The sequence below is a fragment of the Carlito syrichta genome, unplaced genomic scaffold (assembly GCF_000164805.1).
Source record: "Carlito syrichta isolate Samal-C Ts95f unplaced genomic scaffold, Tarsius_syrichta-2.0.1 Scaffold315477, whole genome shotgun sequence".
NCBI classification, from domain to species: Eukaryota; Metazoa; Chordata; class Mammalia; order Primates; family Tarsiidae; genus Carlito; species Carlito syrichta.
The window spans coordinates 194461-208399 of record NW_007259573.1 but is presented as its reverse complement, the minus strand read 5'-3'; the positions used below and the strand labels follow the sequence as shown (position 1 = coordinate 208399).

General features: G+C 42.3%; 1 protein-coding gene across 2 annotated transcripts in view; it reads right to left on the bottom strand.

Moving 5' to 3' along the window:
- Window positions 1-781: 781 nt before the first annotated feature.
- SNX4 (sorting nexin 4) overlaps window positions 782-13939 on the bottom strand; it is an 80134-nt gene continuing 66976 nt past the window's right edge. For both annotated transcript variants that reach the window (XM_008072872.1, XM_021706360.1), the window contains 4 exons: window positions 13002-13101; window positions 10319-10464; window positions 6795-6909; window positions 782-1947 (listed from right to left, as the gene is read on the bottom strand). In XM_008072872.1, coding sequence (XP_008071063.1) covers window positions 1900-1947; window positions 6795-6909; window positions 10319-10464; window positions 13002-13101 — 409 coding nt within the window. In that variant the 3' untranslated portion in view covers window positions 782-1899. The remainder of the gene's footprint in view (window positions 1948-6794; window positions 6910-10318; window positions 10465-13001; window positions 13102-13939) is intronic.

Genomic DNA, 13939 nt, shown 5'->3' with positions numbered 1-13939 from the left:
CAGGGGTTCAAGACCAGCCTGGGAAACTTAGTGAGACCTTGTCTCTACAATAGATTTAAAAAAAAAAAAAAAAAAAAACCCGGGCATGGTGGTACATACCTGTAGTTCCAGTTCCAGTTACTTGGCAGGCTGAGGCAGGATTGCCTGAGCCCGGCAGGTCGAGGCTGTGGTGGCCATGAGACTGCCACTGTACCACTCCAGTCTGGGTGACAGAGGGAGACTCCCAACTCAAAAAAAAAAAATGCCATTGCCTTGCTAGACTCTGGTGTAGCCATGTGTGTGTTCTTTGAGCTATGGCTGTCACTATGCTTCCTGGCTTTGGCCTCCTCTCCCCTGCCAAGGGGAGGTGAATCTTCTCTAATTAACTTTTTAAAAAGCTGGGCACGGTGGCTCAAGCCTATAATCCTAGCACTTTGGGAGGCCAAGGCGAGAGGATTGCCTGAGCCCAGGGGTTCAAGACCAGCCTGGGCAACTTGGTGAGAACTTGTCTCTACAGTAAGTCAAAAAATTAGCTGGGTGTGGTGGCACATGCCTGTAGTTCCAGCTATTTGAAAGGCTGAGAAGGAAGGATCATCTGAGCCCAGTAGGTCAAGGCTGCAGTGGCCGTGATTAAGGCGACAGAGTGAGACTACAACTCAAAAAAAAGGAAAAAAAAAAGAAAGCAACATTTTGGTGGAAGGCATATTTATGCATTTAACACTTCCAAACGTTAACATGGCTTCTCCCAGAGCTCAGACATTAGTATGTATGGATCACCTTGTGAAAATAACAGAAATCATCTGAAAATCAGCACAATACTTCATTTATTTATTGTGTAAGTTTGGCAAACAGCACAAAAATCCAGCAACATTTTAAACATGTAAAAAAGTCAGCTGCTCAACAGTACTGGGGATTGTTTTTACATCATTAGAAAGAATGAGTACACACTGGACACAGCAGAGCTGGCAAGATGAGGCGCCTGGCTTCTGAACACACGCCGCAAACACATGTGAAAAACAGTAACTTATCTTTACAGAAAATACAGCCAAGCAGTAGAAAAGAAGGATGTTAATAATGAAGATGCCATCACATGCTTACTGCGTGTGTCTTGCACTGAAATGCTACCTTTTGTACCCTGAAACGCCAAGTGTAGAGAGCCAAGCGGGACACATGTAGGCTCGTCACTGAGGTTACTCATTATTTGAGAAGAGTTGAATTCTGGTACACAACATATTCGGCTAAAACTTTCTACAGTGCAATTGCTAGATCATAACAGTGTCTTCCACTGTGATCTGAGAAGCTGAGTCTTCTTTGTTGGCAGTATAAAATTTCTGACCAGTATTAAAATTCTGGTAAAACACACATTGAAGGCATTTTCTAGTGTATGCAAATGTTACAAGGGGCATCAAATGAATGTGGAAGAAAATCTCAGATTTGTCACACTAAGTTTCTGCTGAGCTTTGTCAAACCAAGCAGCTCAACTATAAGGCAAGAGAAAGTAACCCCTTATAACAGGTGAGTGGGTCTTTACAAAGTAAATATAGAATTTAACCTTAGGAAAAAAGTCTCGACATTAACAGATCTGAAACAGCTGGCATTGAAACAAACATCTAAAAAGTAATGAACATCTTGACATTCAGTCATTGGTTCAGAAGCCTGACAATCTGTTGGTATATATTATTAAATTAACTTTTTTGAATCAGCACCAGTCCCCAAAACCTCAAATTATAATATTTAATCTTCATTAAAATACATCCTTTTTGTGCTCTATTAACACGACTATAATTAGGTTAAGGAAAGCTAAATTTATTCAACTTACTGTATATTTTTATATATACTGGGTAGCAACTTAAATTTCTTTTATTTTCTTGTGCTTCTGTTTTGGGGCACTTTGATTGAAGAGAAATTCATTTCGCAGGATTACATCTTGCTAAAGCATTCCTTAGCATTGGTCCAAACTTGAATTCCCTAAAAAAAAAAAAAGAAAGAAAAAGGAAAAAAAAAACCTTTAAAATGTGATTCTGGATGAATCTGAAAACCCAAGTACCTAAGTTTACTAAGTTTTTCCTTTTGGAATTACTAACAAGTCCAGCAAATATGATGCTGTTTTGGGAAATGGTTAATATAAGCAAATGTCTAATGCTTCTGAACAGAGCAAGAGATGCTCCTAAGAGCTAATCTTCAAAATGAAAAAGGAACTTCTACAACTTGTTGGAAAATTGTGTCTTCACGGTTCAGATCACAAAGGTACTTACTCCTATCACAGGTGCCCACAGCTTCTATTTGTAAACCACACACACATTTTCAGTCAGCTTTTTCTTTTTTTTTAGATTGGAAAATATAGTTTATTTAGAAAAGTAAATTAGAGAGAGAGGGAGAGAAAGGATTCACCTCCCCAAGGTAGGGAAGAGGGTCAAAGCTAGAAAAACATGGCTTAGCCATAGTTCAAAGAACACATGGCCTGGCCAGTGCTTAGCAAAAACAATGGCCCAGTTTTTTCAATGTAATATTTGAAACAAAAAAATTGTACTTGTCTAACAATAAAATACAAATTGAGTTATTACATTATTAGTCTAATAACTAAAGTTTGCATAAAAAGTAATTATGCACGAAATTAGCACTTTGGGAAGCTGAGGCGGGAGGATCACTTGAGCCCAGGAGTTTGAGACTAGCCCCAGCAACATAGCGAAAACTCGTCTCTACAAAAATAAAAAAAATTAGCCCGGCATGGTGACAGGTGCCTGTAGGCCCAGCTACTCGAGTTGCTGAGGTGGAAGGATTGCCTGAACCCAGCAGGTTGAGGCTGCCATGAGCTGTGATCATTGTGATCATGGCAATGTACTCCGGCCTGGGTGACAGAGTGAGACCACTACTCAAAAAATAAAATAAAAATAAAATGAGGCAACCCCCTTGGATCCCCTCCTGCTCTGAGAGCTTTTCTATCTTCTCAATAAATCCTGCTTTAAACAAACAAACAAACAAACAAATAAATGAAATGAGATTTTAAGGAAGGAAATAATTTTGACTTAACATGGTTCTGGATTATCTGAAAATTTTGCAATGAACATATGTGCTATTTTTATAATAACTAATTATTAAAAGCAACTAAGATAAAATAGCTTAAAATCAATTCAGTATTTTTAAAAGTCTATCTGATTCAATGAACAAGGAAATTCAATAAATTCAGAAAATTCACCTATCAAAAAGCTTGACCAAAAAATAAACAGAAGTACTATATGCTTTTTTAAATGTCACTTTATTTATAAGGTTTTGTTTTGTGTTTTTCTTTAAGAGATGGGATCTTGCTCCTTTGCCCAGGCTGGAGTGCAGTGGCCCAATCATAGCTCATTGCAGCCTCAAATTCCTGGGTTCAAGTGATTTTCTTGCCAAAACCTCCTGAGTGGGTAGGGCTATGGGAGCGTACCATCACACCCAGCTAATTTATATTTTATTTTAGTTTTTGTAGAGACAGGTATCACTATAATAAGCTGGTCTTGAACTCTTGTCCTCAAGCAATTCTCCTGCCTTAGCCTCACAAAATGCTGGGATTAAAGGTGTGAGTCACAGCACCTGGTCTATTTATAAATTGTTTTTGTTCAATGCTACTGCAATTTAGTCATCTAATTATATTCAATTAATAGTTTGATCATATTAAAAAAATGCATTGAGTAGCTGACCTTATAAGTAAAACATTATATATATGTATATATACACACAAACATTTTTTTTTTTTTTTTGAGTCGGAGTCTCACTCTGTTGCCCAGACTGGAGTGCAGTGGCTGCTCCCGGCCACCGCAGCCTCGACCTGCTGGGCTCTGGTGATCCTTCCGCCTCAGCCTTCTGAGTAGCCAGAATTACAGGCGCGTGTTACCACGCCCGGCTAATTTTTTGATTTTATTGTAAAGATGAGGTCTCGCCTGCCCAGGCGGGTCTCGAACCCGCGGGCTCAGGCAATCCACTCTCCTCAGCCTCCCAAAGGCGCAGGATTACAGGCTGAGCCACCGAGCCTGGCTCAAACACACATATTAACATCAGGTTTGCTTGGATAAATATGGGTGTCTGCAATTTAGATATTTTACTTGTGCATTCACTTTTAAAATATATCATGTTGGCCAGGTGCGGTATATATTTATATATATATTTTGGAGTTGGGGTTGGAGTCTCACTCCATCGCCCAGGCTGCAGTGCAGTGGTACACTCTTGGCCCCCCCACGTCAACTTGCTGGGCTTAGGCGATTGTTCCACTTTACCCTTCCAAGTAACCAGAACTACAGGCATGCACTACCATGCCCGGCTATTTTTTTGATTTATTGTAGAGATGAGCTCTCACCAAGTTGCTCAGGCTGTTCACCAACCCATGGCCTCAGGCAATCCTCTCATCTTGGCCTCCCAAAGTGCTGGGATTACAGGCTTGAGCCACCGCACCTGGACAACATGATATATTTAAAAAGTGAAGCCGGGCTCGGTGCCTCACCCTGTAATCCCAGAGCTTTGGGAGGCTGAGGTGAGTAGATTGCCTGAACTCGTGGGTTTGAGACCCGCCTGGGCAACTTGGCAAGACCTCATCTCTACAATAAATAAAAAAATCAGCCGGGTGTGGTAGCACGCACCTGTAGTTCCAGCTATTTGGAAGGCTGAGGCAGAATGATCACCGGAGCCCAACTGATCGAAGCTGCGGTGGTGGGGAGCGGCCACTGCACTCCAGTCTGGGTGACAGAGTGAGACTCCAACTCAAAAAAAGCAAAAATAGAAATAAAAAGTGAATACACAAGTAAAATATCTAAATTACAGACACCCATAGTTATCCAAGAAAACCTGATGTTAATCTTGACTTCTGCCACTAAATTTTAAGTTTCTAAAGAAAAGCATGCTGTAGATTTTCAAATATCAAAATCTGTTTCACTTCAGCCAGGTTCACGCCTATTATGTGGCTCAGGCCTATAATCCCAGCACTTTAGGAGGCTGAGGTGGGAGGACTGCTTAAGCCCAGGAGTTCAAGTTCAGCCTGGGCAACATAGCAAGATCTCATCTCCACAATAAATCAAAAAATTAGCCAGGCATGAAGGTATGCATCTATAGGCCCGGACACTTCAGAGACTTAGGTGGGAGCACAACTTGCCCTTGAGGATGTGGTGAGCTGTGACTATGCCACTGCACTCCAACCTCGGCAACAGAGTGAGACCCTGACTCAAAAAAAAAAAAAAAAAAAATCTGTTCCACTTAGGCAAGAAAATCAAACATGATGAAATTTTACAATACTCTTCTTGGGAAATAAGGTGAATATGAACTCTTATTCTTTTTTGCTATAATTATCTTAGGATGTGTAAGCAACCCACAAGCTACCCAACAGCATGTCTAATACCCCTGTAGTAATATCCTTTGTATTCAGAGGTTGAATTCTAGCACCCTCAATCACCCTGTCCTGAAAAAGTGTGTGACAGGGAGGCCTGCTGGGTCATTATACAAAAAGTCTTGCATTTTACATTAAAGAAGAAATGAATGAGAGATCACATGGAGCTTATTAATGAGGCTTTTTTAAATAGGAAAAGCAAAAACCACTCTAAAAATCTTTGTTACCTGATCTTTAGGGTTTCTTGAAGTTCAACAAGTTATATTTTAAAAGGACCAGGAACGTTAAGCACTCAGCAGGGGCAAGAAGCAGGAGTGGACAGGATGGCAGCTCTGAGACCGGCATGACCAGACTACACCATGCTTTAGCACTGCACTCGCCAGTCACGACCTTCACTTCTTAGTGACTCCCAAGGTCCACAATATAAAGTAACTTAGAATTCACTGAGGAGGAACATGAATTTGCCCAAGCCAAAGGAGCCTGCTTGACTAGCAAGTGGGTCTGGTGCTTATGCCTGAAAATATCTGTTTTCTGCTGCTGATGCTGGTGATACAAATGCAAAGGGTAGGGAAAGTGATGGCTCTCAGCCAAAACATATAACTTTTGCATAAATCGAAGCACAAGAATTGTATATGTGTTTATATAAGAGTAATTTTTTCCCCCTTCAAGGTCTTCATAAGTACAGGAATTCATCTTAATGTTAAGATTTACCAAGATAACGCATGTTGAATCAACTGATAAATTATGACACGCAGCCAGACACGGTGGCTCACACCTATAATCCCAACACTTTGGGAGGCCAAGTCAGGAGGATTGCTTAAGGCCAGGAGTTTGAGACCAGCTTGGCCAACATAGCGAGACCCTATCTCTAAAACAAAAAATAAATTAAAAAAAAAATTATGACATGCTAGACAAATGTGAAACATTAGTACTGGTAGTTACATTGACAGATCTCAGGTTACAAAAAAAGGTTAAGGACTGTGTTCTATTTTCTTTTTAGGGCAGGCAGCATTTTAGAAAGACTTCCGTTATTGTCAAACATTTATTTTAACTCGAATAAGCGTCAATGTTTAATCTTTTACCAAGGATATCAGCAACATGAAGGATTTGCTTTACCAACAAACTAGGTCATAACCACATTTTTCTCAAATGATGTTCAAGCTATTTTTCAAACTGTAGATTAGGAATGGTATTTTTCTATCCAAGAACATCACATTATCAAAATAATGTTGGTAAATATTTCAAATAAAGCTATAAATGGGGATACAAATTTGGAACTTTAGACAGAGTGGAGACTTTGTAACTGACATTTTGATGAAATATTTATTTCTAAATTCAGTAGAGAAATTGGGAAATGTTCTAGAAGGGAAAATGAATGAAAATGAAAATAAGAGATGCTTCCGAGCTAAGAGAACATCAAAGTGCCTTGGCTCCTGAGTGCAGAAGCCCCAGGAGCCCCGCCCACCTTCTTGCACATGCTGATCTGCATGACTGCATAGCTTATGAGCGCCTCCTTCAGATCGCGATTCTTTTGCTCTTTGAAGCGTTCAATGTCAGCCCACGCATTTCTCACAAATTCTCTGAAATAAAAGGTATCATTATTATTCTTATGTACTTATTTTAAACAGGGTCTCACTCTATCACCCAGGCTAGAAGGCAGTGGTGCAATCATGGCTCACTGCAGCCTCTACCTCCCGGGCTCAAGTGGACCTCCCACCCAGCCTTCTCAGTAGCTGAGACTACAGGAGCACATCACTATGCCTAGCTAACTTTCATAATTTTTTGGTAGAGATGGGGTGTTGAATTTCTGGGCTCAATAGATATTCCTGCCTTACACTCCCAAAGTGCTGGGATTATGGGTGTAAGCCACCACACCCGGCTTGTTATTCTTTTTATTTTTTTTTGAGTTGGAGTCTCACTCTGTCACCCAGACTGGAGTGCAGTGGCCGCACCGCAGCCTCGACCCACTGGGCTCTGGCAATCCTCCGGCCTCAGCCTTCCGAGTAGCCGGAATTACAGGCATGCGCTACCACGCCCGCCTGATTTTTTGATTTATTATAGAGATGAGGTCTCGCTGCCCAGGTGGGTCTCGAACCCGCGGGCTCAAGCAATCCACTCACCTCAGCCTCCCAAAGGCGCGGGATTACAGGCTGAGCCACGGAGCCTTTTTTTTTTGGCATGCTTGTTATTCTTATTTAAATTAAGTAACTATATATTATAAATTCAACCAACCAGTTCTCATTTGAGTTTTTTAATTATCTATGCAGAAGGAGGGTACTGTTTGTATAAAACAGTTCCATCTTTTCTTTTCTTTTGGAAGCAGGATTTATTGAGAGGACAGAAAAGCTCCCAAGGTGGGAGGGGGAGCCAAGGGTGTTGCCGATAGTTCTATCTTTTCTTAAACATTATAGTAAAGAATAAAGCAGAGAAATAGGCATATATTCTTCTATATGTTAATCTAAATTTTTGCTACAAAGATTCTACCTTCAAATGATTCTATAAAGTAGGTATAGGTGACTTTTAAATTTTTAAAAATATTTTATTATTATTTTTGAGTTGGAGTCTCACTCTGTGGCCCAACCTAGAGTGCAGTGGCACAATCACGACCACCGTAGCCTCAATCGGCTGTGCTCAGGTGATCCTTACACCTCAGCCTTCTTAAGTAGATGGAACCACAGGTGTGCACTACCATACCCAGCTAATTTTATTTATTTATTGTAGAGATGAGGTCTCACCAAGTTGCCCGGGCTGGTCTCCAACCCATGGGCTCAGGTAATCCTCTCAACTCTGCCTCCCAAAGTGCTAGGATTACAGGCGTGAACCACTGGGCCTGGCCTAGATGACTTCTTGAAGCAGCTCACAAATGCCACAATGAAATCAAGTGCCATCCTTGGGTCACTGGAAAACATACACTCTTTTTTTTTTTGAGTTGGAGTCTCACTCCAGTGCCCAGGCTGCAGTGCAGAGGCACGCTCACGGCCATCCCAGCGTCGACCTGCTGGACTCAGGCGATCCTTCCGCCTCAGCCTTCCAAGTAGCCGGAACTACAGGTGCGCGCTACCACGCCCGGCTAATTTTTAAAATTTATTGTAGAGATGAGGTCTCACCAAGTTGTCCAGGTTGGTCTCAAACCCATGGGCTCAAGCAATCCCCTCACCTCAGCCTCCTGAAATGCTGGGACTACAGGCTTGAGCCACCACGCCGGGTTACATACATTCTTTTGACAAGATGGATTATGAATCACATTTGGCATGTACTTGTTTTATATTTAAAAAATTTTTTTAGAGACAGGATCTTACTCTGTCACCCAGGTTGGAGTGCGGTGGTGCGATCATAGCTCATTGCATCCTTGACTTCCTGGGATCAAACAATCTTCCCACCTCGGCCTCCCAAGTAGCTAGGACTATAGGTGCATGCCACCATGCTTGGCTAATTTTTATTTTTTATAGAGACAGAATCCCACTATGTTGTCCAGGCTGGTCTCAAATTCCTAGTCTCAAGTGATTCTCCTACCTCACTGGGATTATAGCTGTGAGCCACTGTGCCTGGCACTAGCCTATACTTGCTTTAAATGAGAACTGGAGTTTTAAAAATTCTGAGGGGCATTGGTCTTTTTAACTTAGTTCATGAATGTTTGGTCTTATTTGTTGCCAATAGTCCTAAAAATTAACAAACGATGACAAAAAACAATAAGAAAAATGAGTCCAACAGTAATAGCAGATTTCTGAGAATTGTATTTTTTTTTTTTGAGTTGGAGTCTCTCACTCTGTCGCCCAGGCTGGAGTGCAGTGTCAAGCTCACAGCTACCAGAGCCTCGACCTGCTAGGCTCCGGCGATCCTTCTGCCTCAGCCTTCCAAGTAGCCGGAACTACGGGTGCATGCCACCATGCTTAGCTAATTTTTTGATTTATTATAGAGGTGATGTCTCACCAAGTTGCCCAGGCTGGTCTTGAATCCATGGGCTCAGGCAATCGTCTCACCTCAATTTTCCAAAGTGCTCAGATTATAGGTGTGAGCTGCTATGCCCAGCCAAGAACTGTATTTTTAGAAATATTTATGGAACAATTACATGCCAAGCCCTATACAAGGCGCTGGGACATAAAGAAAAAGACACAGTGCTCACTTTGGCAGCACATATACTAAAATTGGAACAATACAGAGAAGATTAGCATGGCCCCTGTGCAAGGATAATACGCAAATTCGTGAAGCATTCCCTATTTTTAAAAAAAGAAAAGAAAAAGACACGCTCATGGACTTCGAAGGGCTCCCAACTTAGCCAGGGACAATCACACAGAACAACCTACCACCCAGAGCAAACTGCCATGCTCCCATGGTAGGAGTTATCATCTCATGCTATGATGGCCTGAGAGGATAACCGCAGGCGTCACAACGAGGTCACACTGAGCTGGGTCCTGAAGGATCATCAGGCTTTGCTAAATGGGGGAGAAGAGAGGGCAGAGGGAAAGGGCAAAGGCCAGAAAGCAAGAAGGCGCAGAAAGGTTGTATTATGTAGCTAACGCTCCACTCTTCTTCCTCTCTTCCCCACACGAAAACAACCATTTCTATAACATGACTTTTGATAATTCAAATGTCTTAGAAATGCAACCTAAAAAAGCTGGGAACTGTTTTTTTTGTTTTTTTTTTTTGAGTTGGAATCTTGCTCCGTTGCCCAGGTCAGAGTGCAGTGGCACGCTCACGCCACTACAGTGTTGACTCCAGCAATTCTTCCGCCTCAGCCTTCCAAGTAGGCAGAACTACAGGCACGTGCTACTGCACCTGGCTAGCATTTTTTTTTTTTGTAGAGATGGGGTCTTGCCAAGTTGCCCAGGCTGGTCTCAAACCCGTGGGCTCAGGCAATTCAATCACCTTGGCCTCCCAATGTGCTGGGATTACAGGCTTAGCCACCAAGCCTGGTGGGAACTGTTATAATAAAAACAATCTGCATGTAGTCTACAAGTCTAGCTTTGTTAAACATCTCGGTATTTTTACCTTCCTTCCAGATTTTTAGACTTTAGTTGCTGTTCTCCTTCATTTATTTGTTCTTCTAGTACCTTTATTCTGGCTTCTCTCTGCTCTGGAGTTTCTTGACCGAAGAGCTTGGTAGTCATTCCCTTCAAAGAGAATGTTCTCACAGTCTAAGAGGAAACCAAAACAGATAAACAGATAAAAAAAATGTGGCATTACATACAATGGAATATCAGCCTTAAAAAGAAACAAAATTGTGACATGACCTACAACACAAATGAACCCTGAGGACACTATGCTAAGTGAGATAAGCCAGTCACAAGAAGATATACACCATGCAACTCCACTCATGTGAGGGGCCTAGAGCAGTCAAGATCCTAGAGGAAGAAGAATGGCGGCTTCTGGGAGCTGAGGGGAGGGAAGAGGGGCGGTGTTGTTTAATGGGACACAGTTTCAGTTTTAGAGACTGGCTGGACAACAGTGTGAATGTACTCAGTACAGTTGGCCCTCCACATCCATGGCTTCAACCAACCACAGATCAAAAATATTTGGAAAAGAATAAAAAAGGATGGATACAATAATAAAAGTTAATACAAATTTTTAAAATGCAGTATAGCAACTATTTACATAGCATCTACTTTGTGTCAGGTAGTGTGAGAAATCTAGAGTTACTTAATATATATATGAGGATGTGCGTAGAATGTATGCAAACACTATGACATTTTATACAAGGGACTTGAGCATCTGTGGATCTGAGTATCTGTGAGGGTTCTGGAACCAGTCCTCTGTGGATACCAAGGGATGACCATACTATTGAACTGTGTACTTAAAAATGGTCAAAATGGTAAATTTTATGTTATGTATATTTAACCACATACACACAAAAAAGAAATAGAAAACATTTGCCATTTTTACCCTAGCTCAGATAAAACTACCATAAGTCTCACAAGCAGGGCACTCCTCAGATGACTTCTAACACTGGAAAAATATGAACTTAGAAACTGAATGCTACTTTTTTTTTTTTTTGAGTTGGAGTCTCACTCTGTCGCCCAGACTGGAGTGCAGTGGCCGCTCCCGGCCACCGCAGCCTCGACCTGCTGGGCTCCGCGATCCTACCGCCTCAGCCTTCCAAGGAGCTGGAACTACAAGCGCACGCTACCATGCCCGGATAATTTTTTTCATTTATTGTAGAGATGAGGTCTTGCCAAGTTGCCCAGGCGGGTCTCGAACCCCCGGGCTCAGGCAATCCACTCACCTCAGCCTCCCAAAGGTGCAGTATTACAGGCTGAGCCACCAAGCCCGGCACTTTTTTTTTTTTTAATGGAGATGTGGTCTCACTGTGTTGCCCAGGTTGGACTCAAGCAGTCCTCCCACCTTGCTTCCCAAATTGCTGGGATTACAGACTTGAGCTACTGCACCCAGCTAAAATGTGTGCTTTTGAGGTAAAATTTTTTATTCCAGAGCCATGGTTATTTAGTTGAATCATTTATGTACAAGTTCATAATTCCTCTCACTGAGTGAGGAAAAAACATAAATAGCCTCAGTCATTCAAAGTCAGGTTTTGTTACCAAATGACTTCAGGTCAGGTTAAGGTTAGTTGCCAAATAAGGCACAAAAAGATTTCTGGTTAGTACTGATCAGTTTCACTCAAAAACAATACAAAACAAAAAAAGCCCTGTGTTTAGAGATTTTGCATTTCAGGATTGTTAATAGAGGATTGTAGTTCACTGGTGTATGTGTGTGTCTGTGTGCATGGGTTGAACATATATCACTTCCTCTGTGCACTAAGAATGCAAACAAATATCCCAGAATTAACTTACATAAGGAAGTCAGATAGATTCAGATGGAATCTACTCGTGACCAACAGTAATTTTCCCTGGCCTTTCTGCTGCATTTTCTTTTTGTTTTTTTTTTGAGTTGGAGTCTCACTCTGTCGTCCAGACTGGAGTGCAGTGGCCGCTTCTGGTCACCGCAGCCTCGACCTGATGGGCTCTGGCGATCCTTCCATCTCAGCCTTCCGAGTAGCCGGAATTACAGGCATGCGCTACCAAGCCCAGCTGATTTTTTGATTTATTGTAGAGATGAGGTCTCGCTGCCCAGGCGAGTCTCGAACCCGGGGGCTCAGGCAATCCACTCACCTCAGCCTCCCAAAGGCGCGGGATTACAGGCTGAGCCACTGAGCCCAGCTCTAAATGCTACTTTTTACACAGAGGAATGTTGGTAACATTTCTTACTATACAGTGCATGATTTTTTTTTGAGTCGGATTCTCACTCTGTTGCCCAGCCTGGAGTGTAGTGGCACGCTCACAGGCACCGCAGCCTCTACCTGCTGGGTTCAGGCGATCATTCCAACTCAGCTTTCTAAGTAGTTGGAACTACAGGTACATGCTGCCACACCTGGCTTATTTTTTGACTTATTGTAGAGACGAGGTCTTACCATGTTGCCCAGGTTGATCTCGAATCCCTGAGCTCAGGCAATCCTCTCGCCTCGGCCTCCCAAAGTGCTGGGATTACAGGCTGGAGCCACCACACCTGGCACAGTGAATGATCTTAATGGCTTACCTCTTTTTATATCAAAATAGCAGCCAAATAAGTATAAAGTCACTCACAAACTATAAAAGGTGCAGGCATCCTGAGTACAGTGACTGCAGCTGGTTCCACATAAGTCTTACCACAAGAGTAGAAGAGACCTAAGGAAAACACTCACCCCAGTTGCCAGCTCCTCACACTGCTGCTTCTTGGATGCCAAGTCCTGAGCGGCCATCTCCAAGTCATACTGCATAAGTTCGTGCTTCCTGCAAACAGCCCTAGGGAATGAAGAAATACGCTGTCATTTAACTTTTTTGGTTTTAACATGTTAAGAAATTTTTTCAGGGGTAGAAGAAAGTCATTCATGATGTCTTACCAGGGTCAGAACTTCTGTGTCCAGAATTTTCAAGTTCAAAATGTAGTAGACCAACATTAAAAATTAAACTTAGCAGAACCTAACCATAAAAATTTCACACACACACACACATACACACACACGAGATGCCAAAAAAATATATATGCATTTTAAGTACGACGTTTGCTCAAAAGATGGATAGGCAGGACAGTCAAAGAAAATGGTGAAATCACAGTTGAGTGAATGTCACACTACACATTGCTACCATAATTTAATTCAACATTAAAAAGTAATACATAAATAACATCCTATTTTTTTTTTTGAGTTGGAGTCTCACTCCATTGTCCAGGCTGGAGTGCAGTGGCACACTCACAGCCACCTCAGCGTCAACCCGCTGGGCTCTGGCGATCCTTCTGCCTCAGCCTTCCAAGTAGCCGGAACTACAGGCCTATGCTACCATGCTTGGCTAATTTTTTTTTTTTTTTAACTGTAGAGACAAAGTCTCGCCAAGTTTGCCCGGGCTGGTCTCAAATCTGCAGGCTCAGGCAACCCACTCACTTCAGCCTCCCAAAGTGCTGGAATTACAGGCTGAGTCACTGGGCCCGGCCAACATCTCTTAAAATGTGTATGTATACCTATATATAAAACAAAATAGCCGGGCTCAGTGGCTTAGCCTGTAATCTTGCACTTTGGGAGGCCGAGGTGAGTGAATTGCCTGAGCTCGCGGGTTCGAGACCCGCCTGGGCAACTTGGTGAGACCT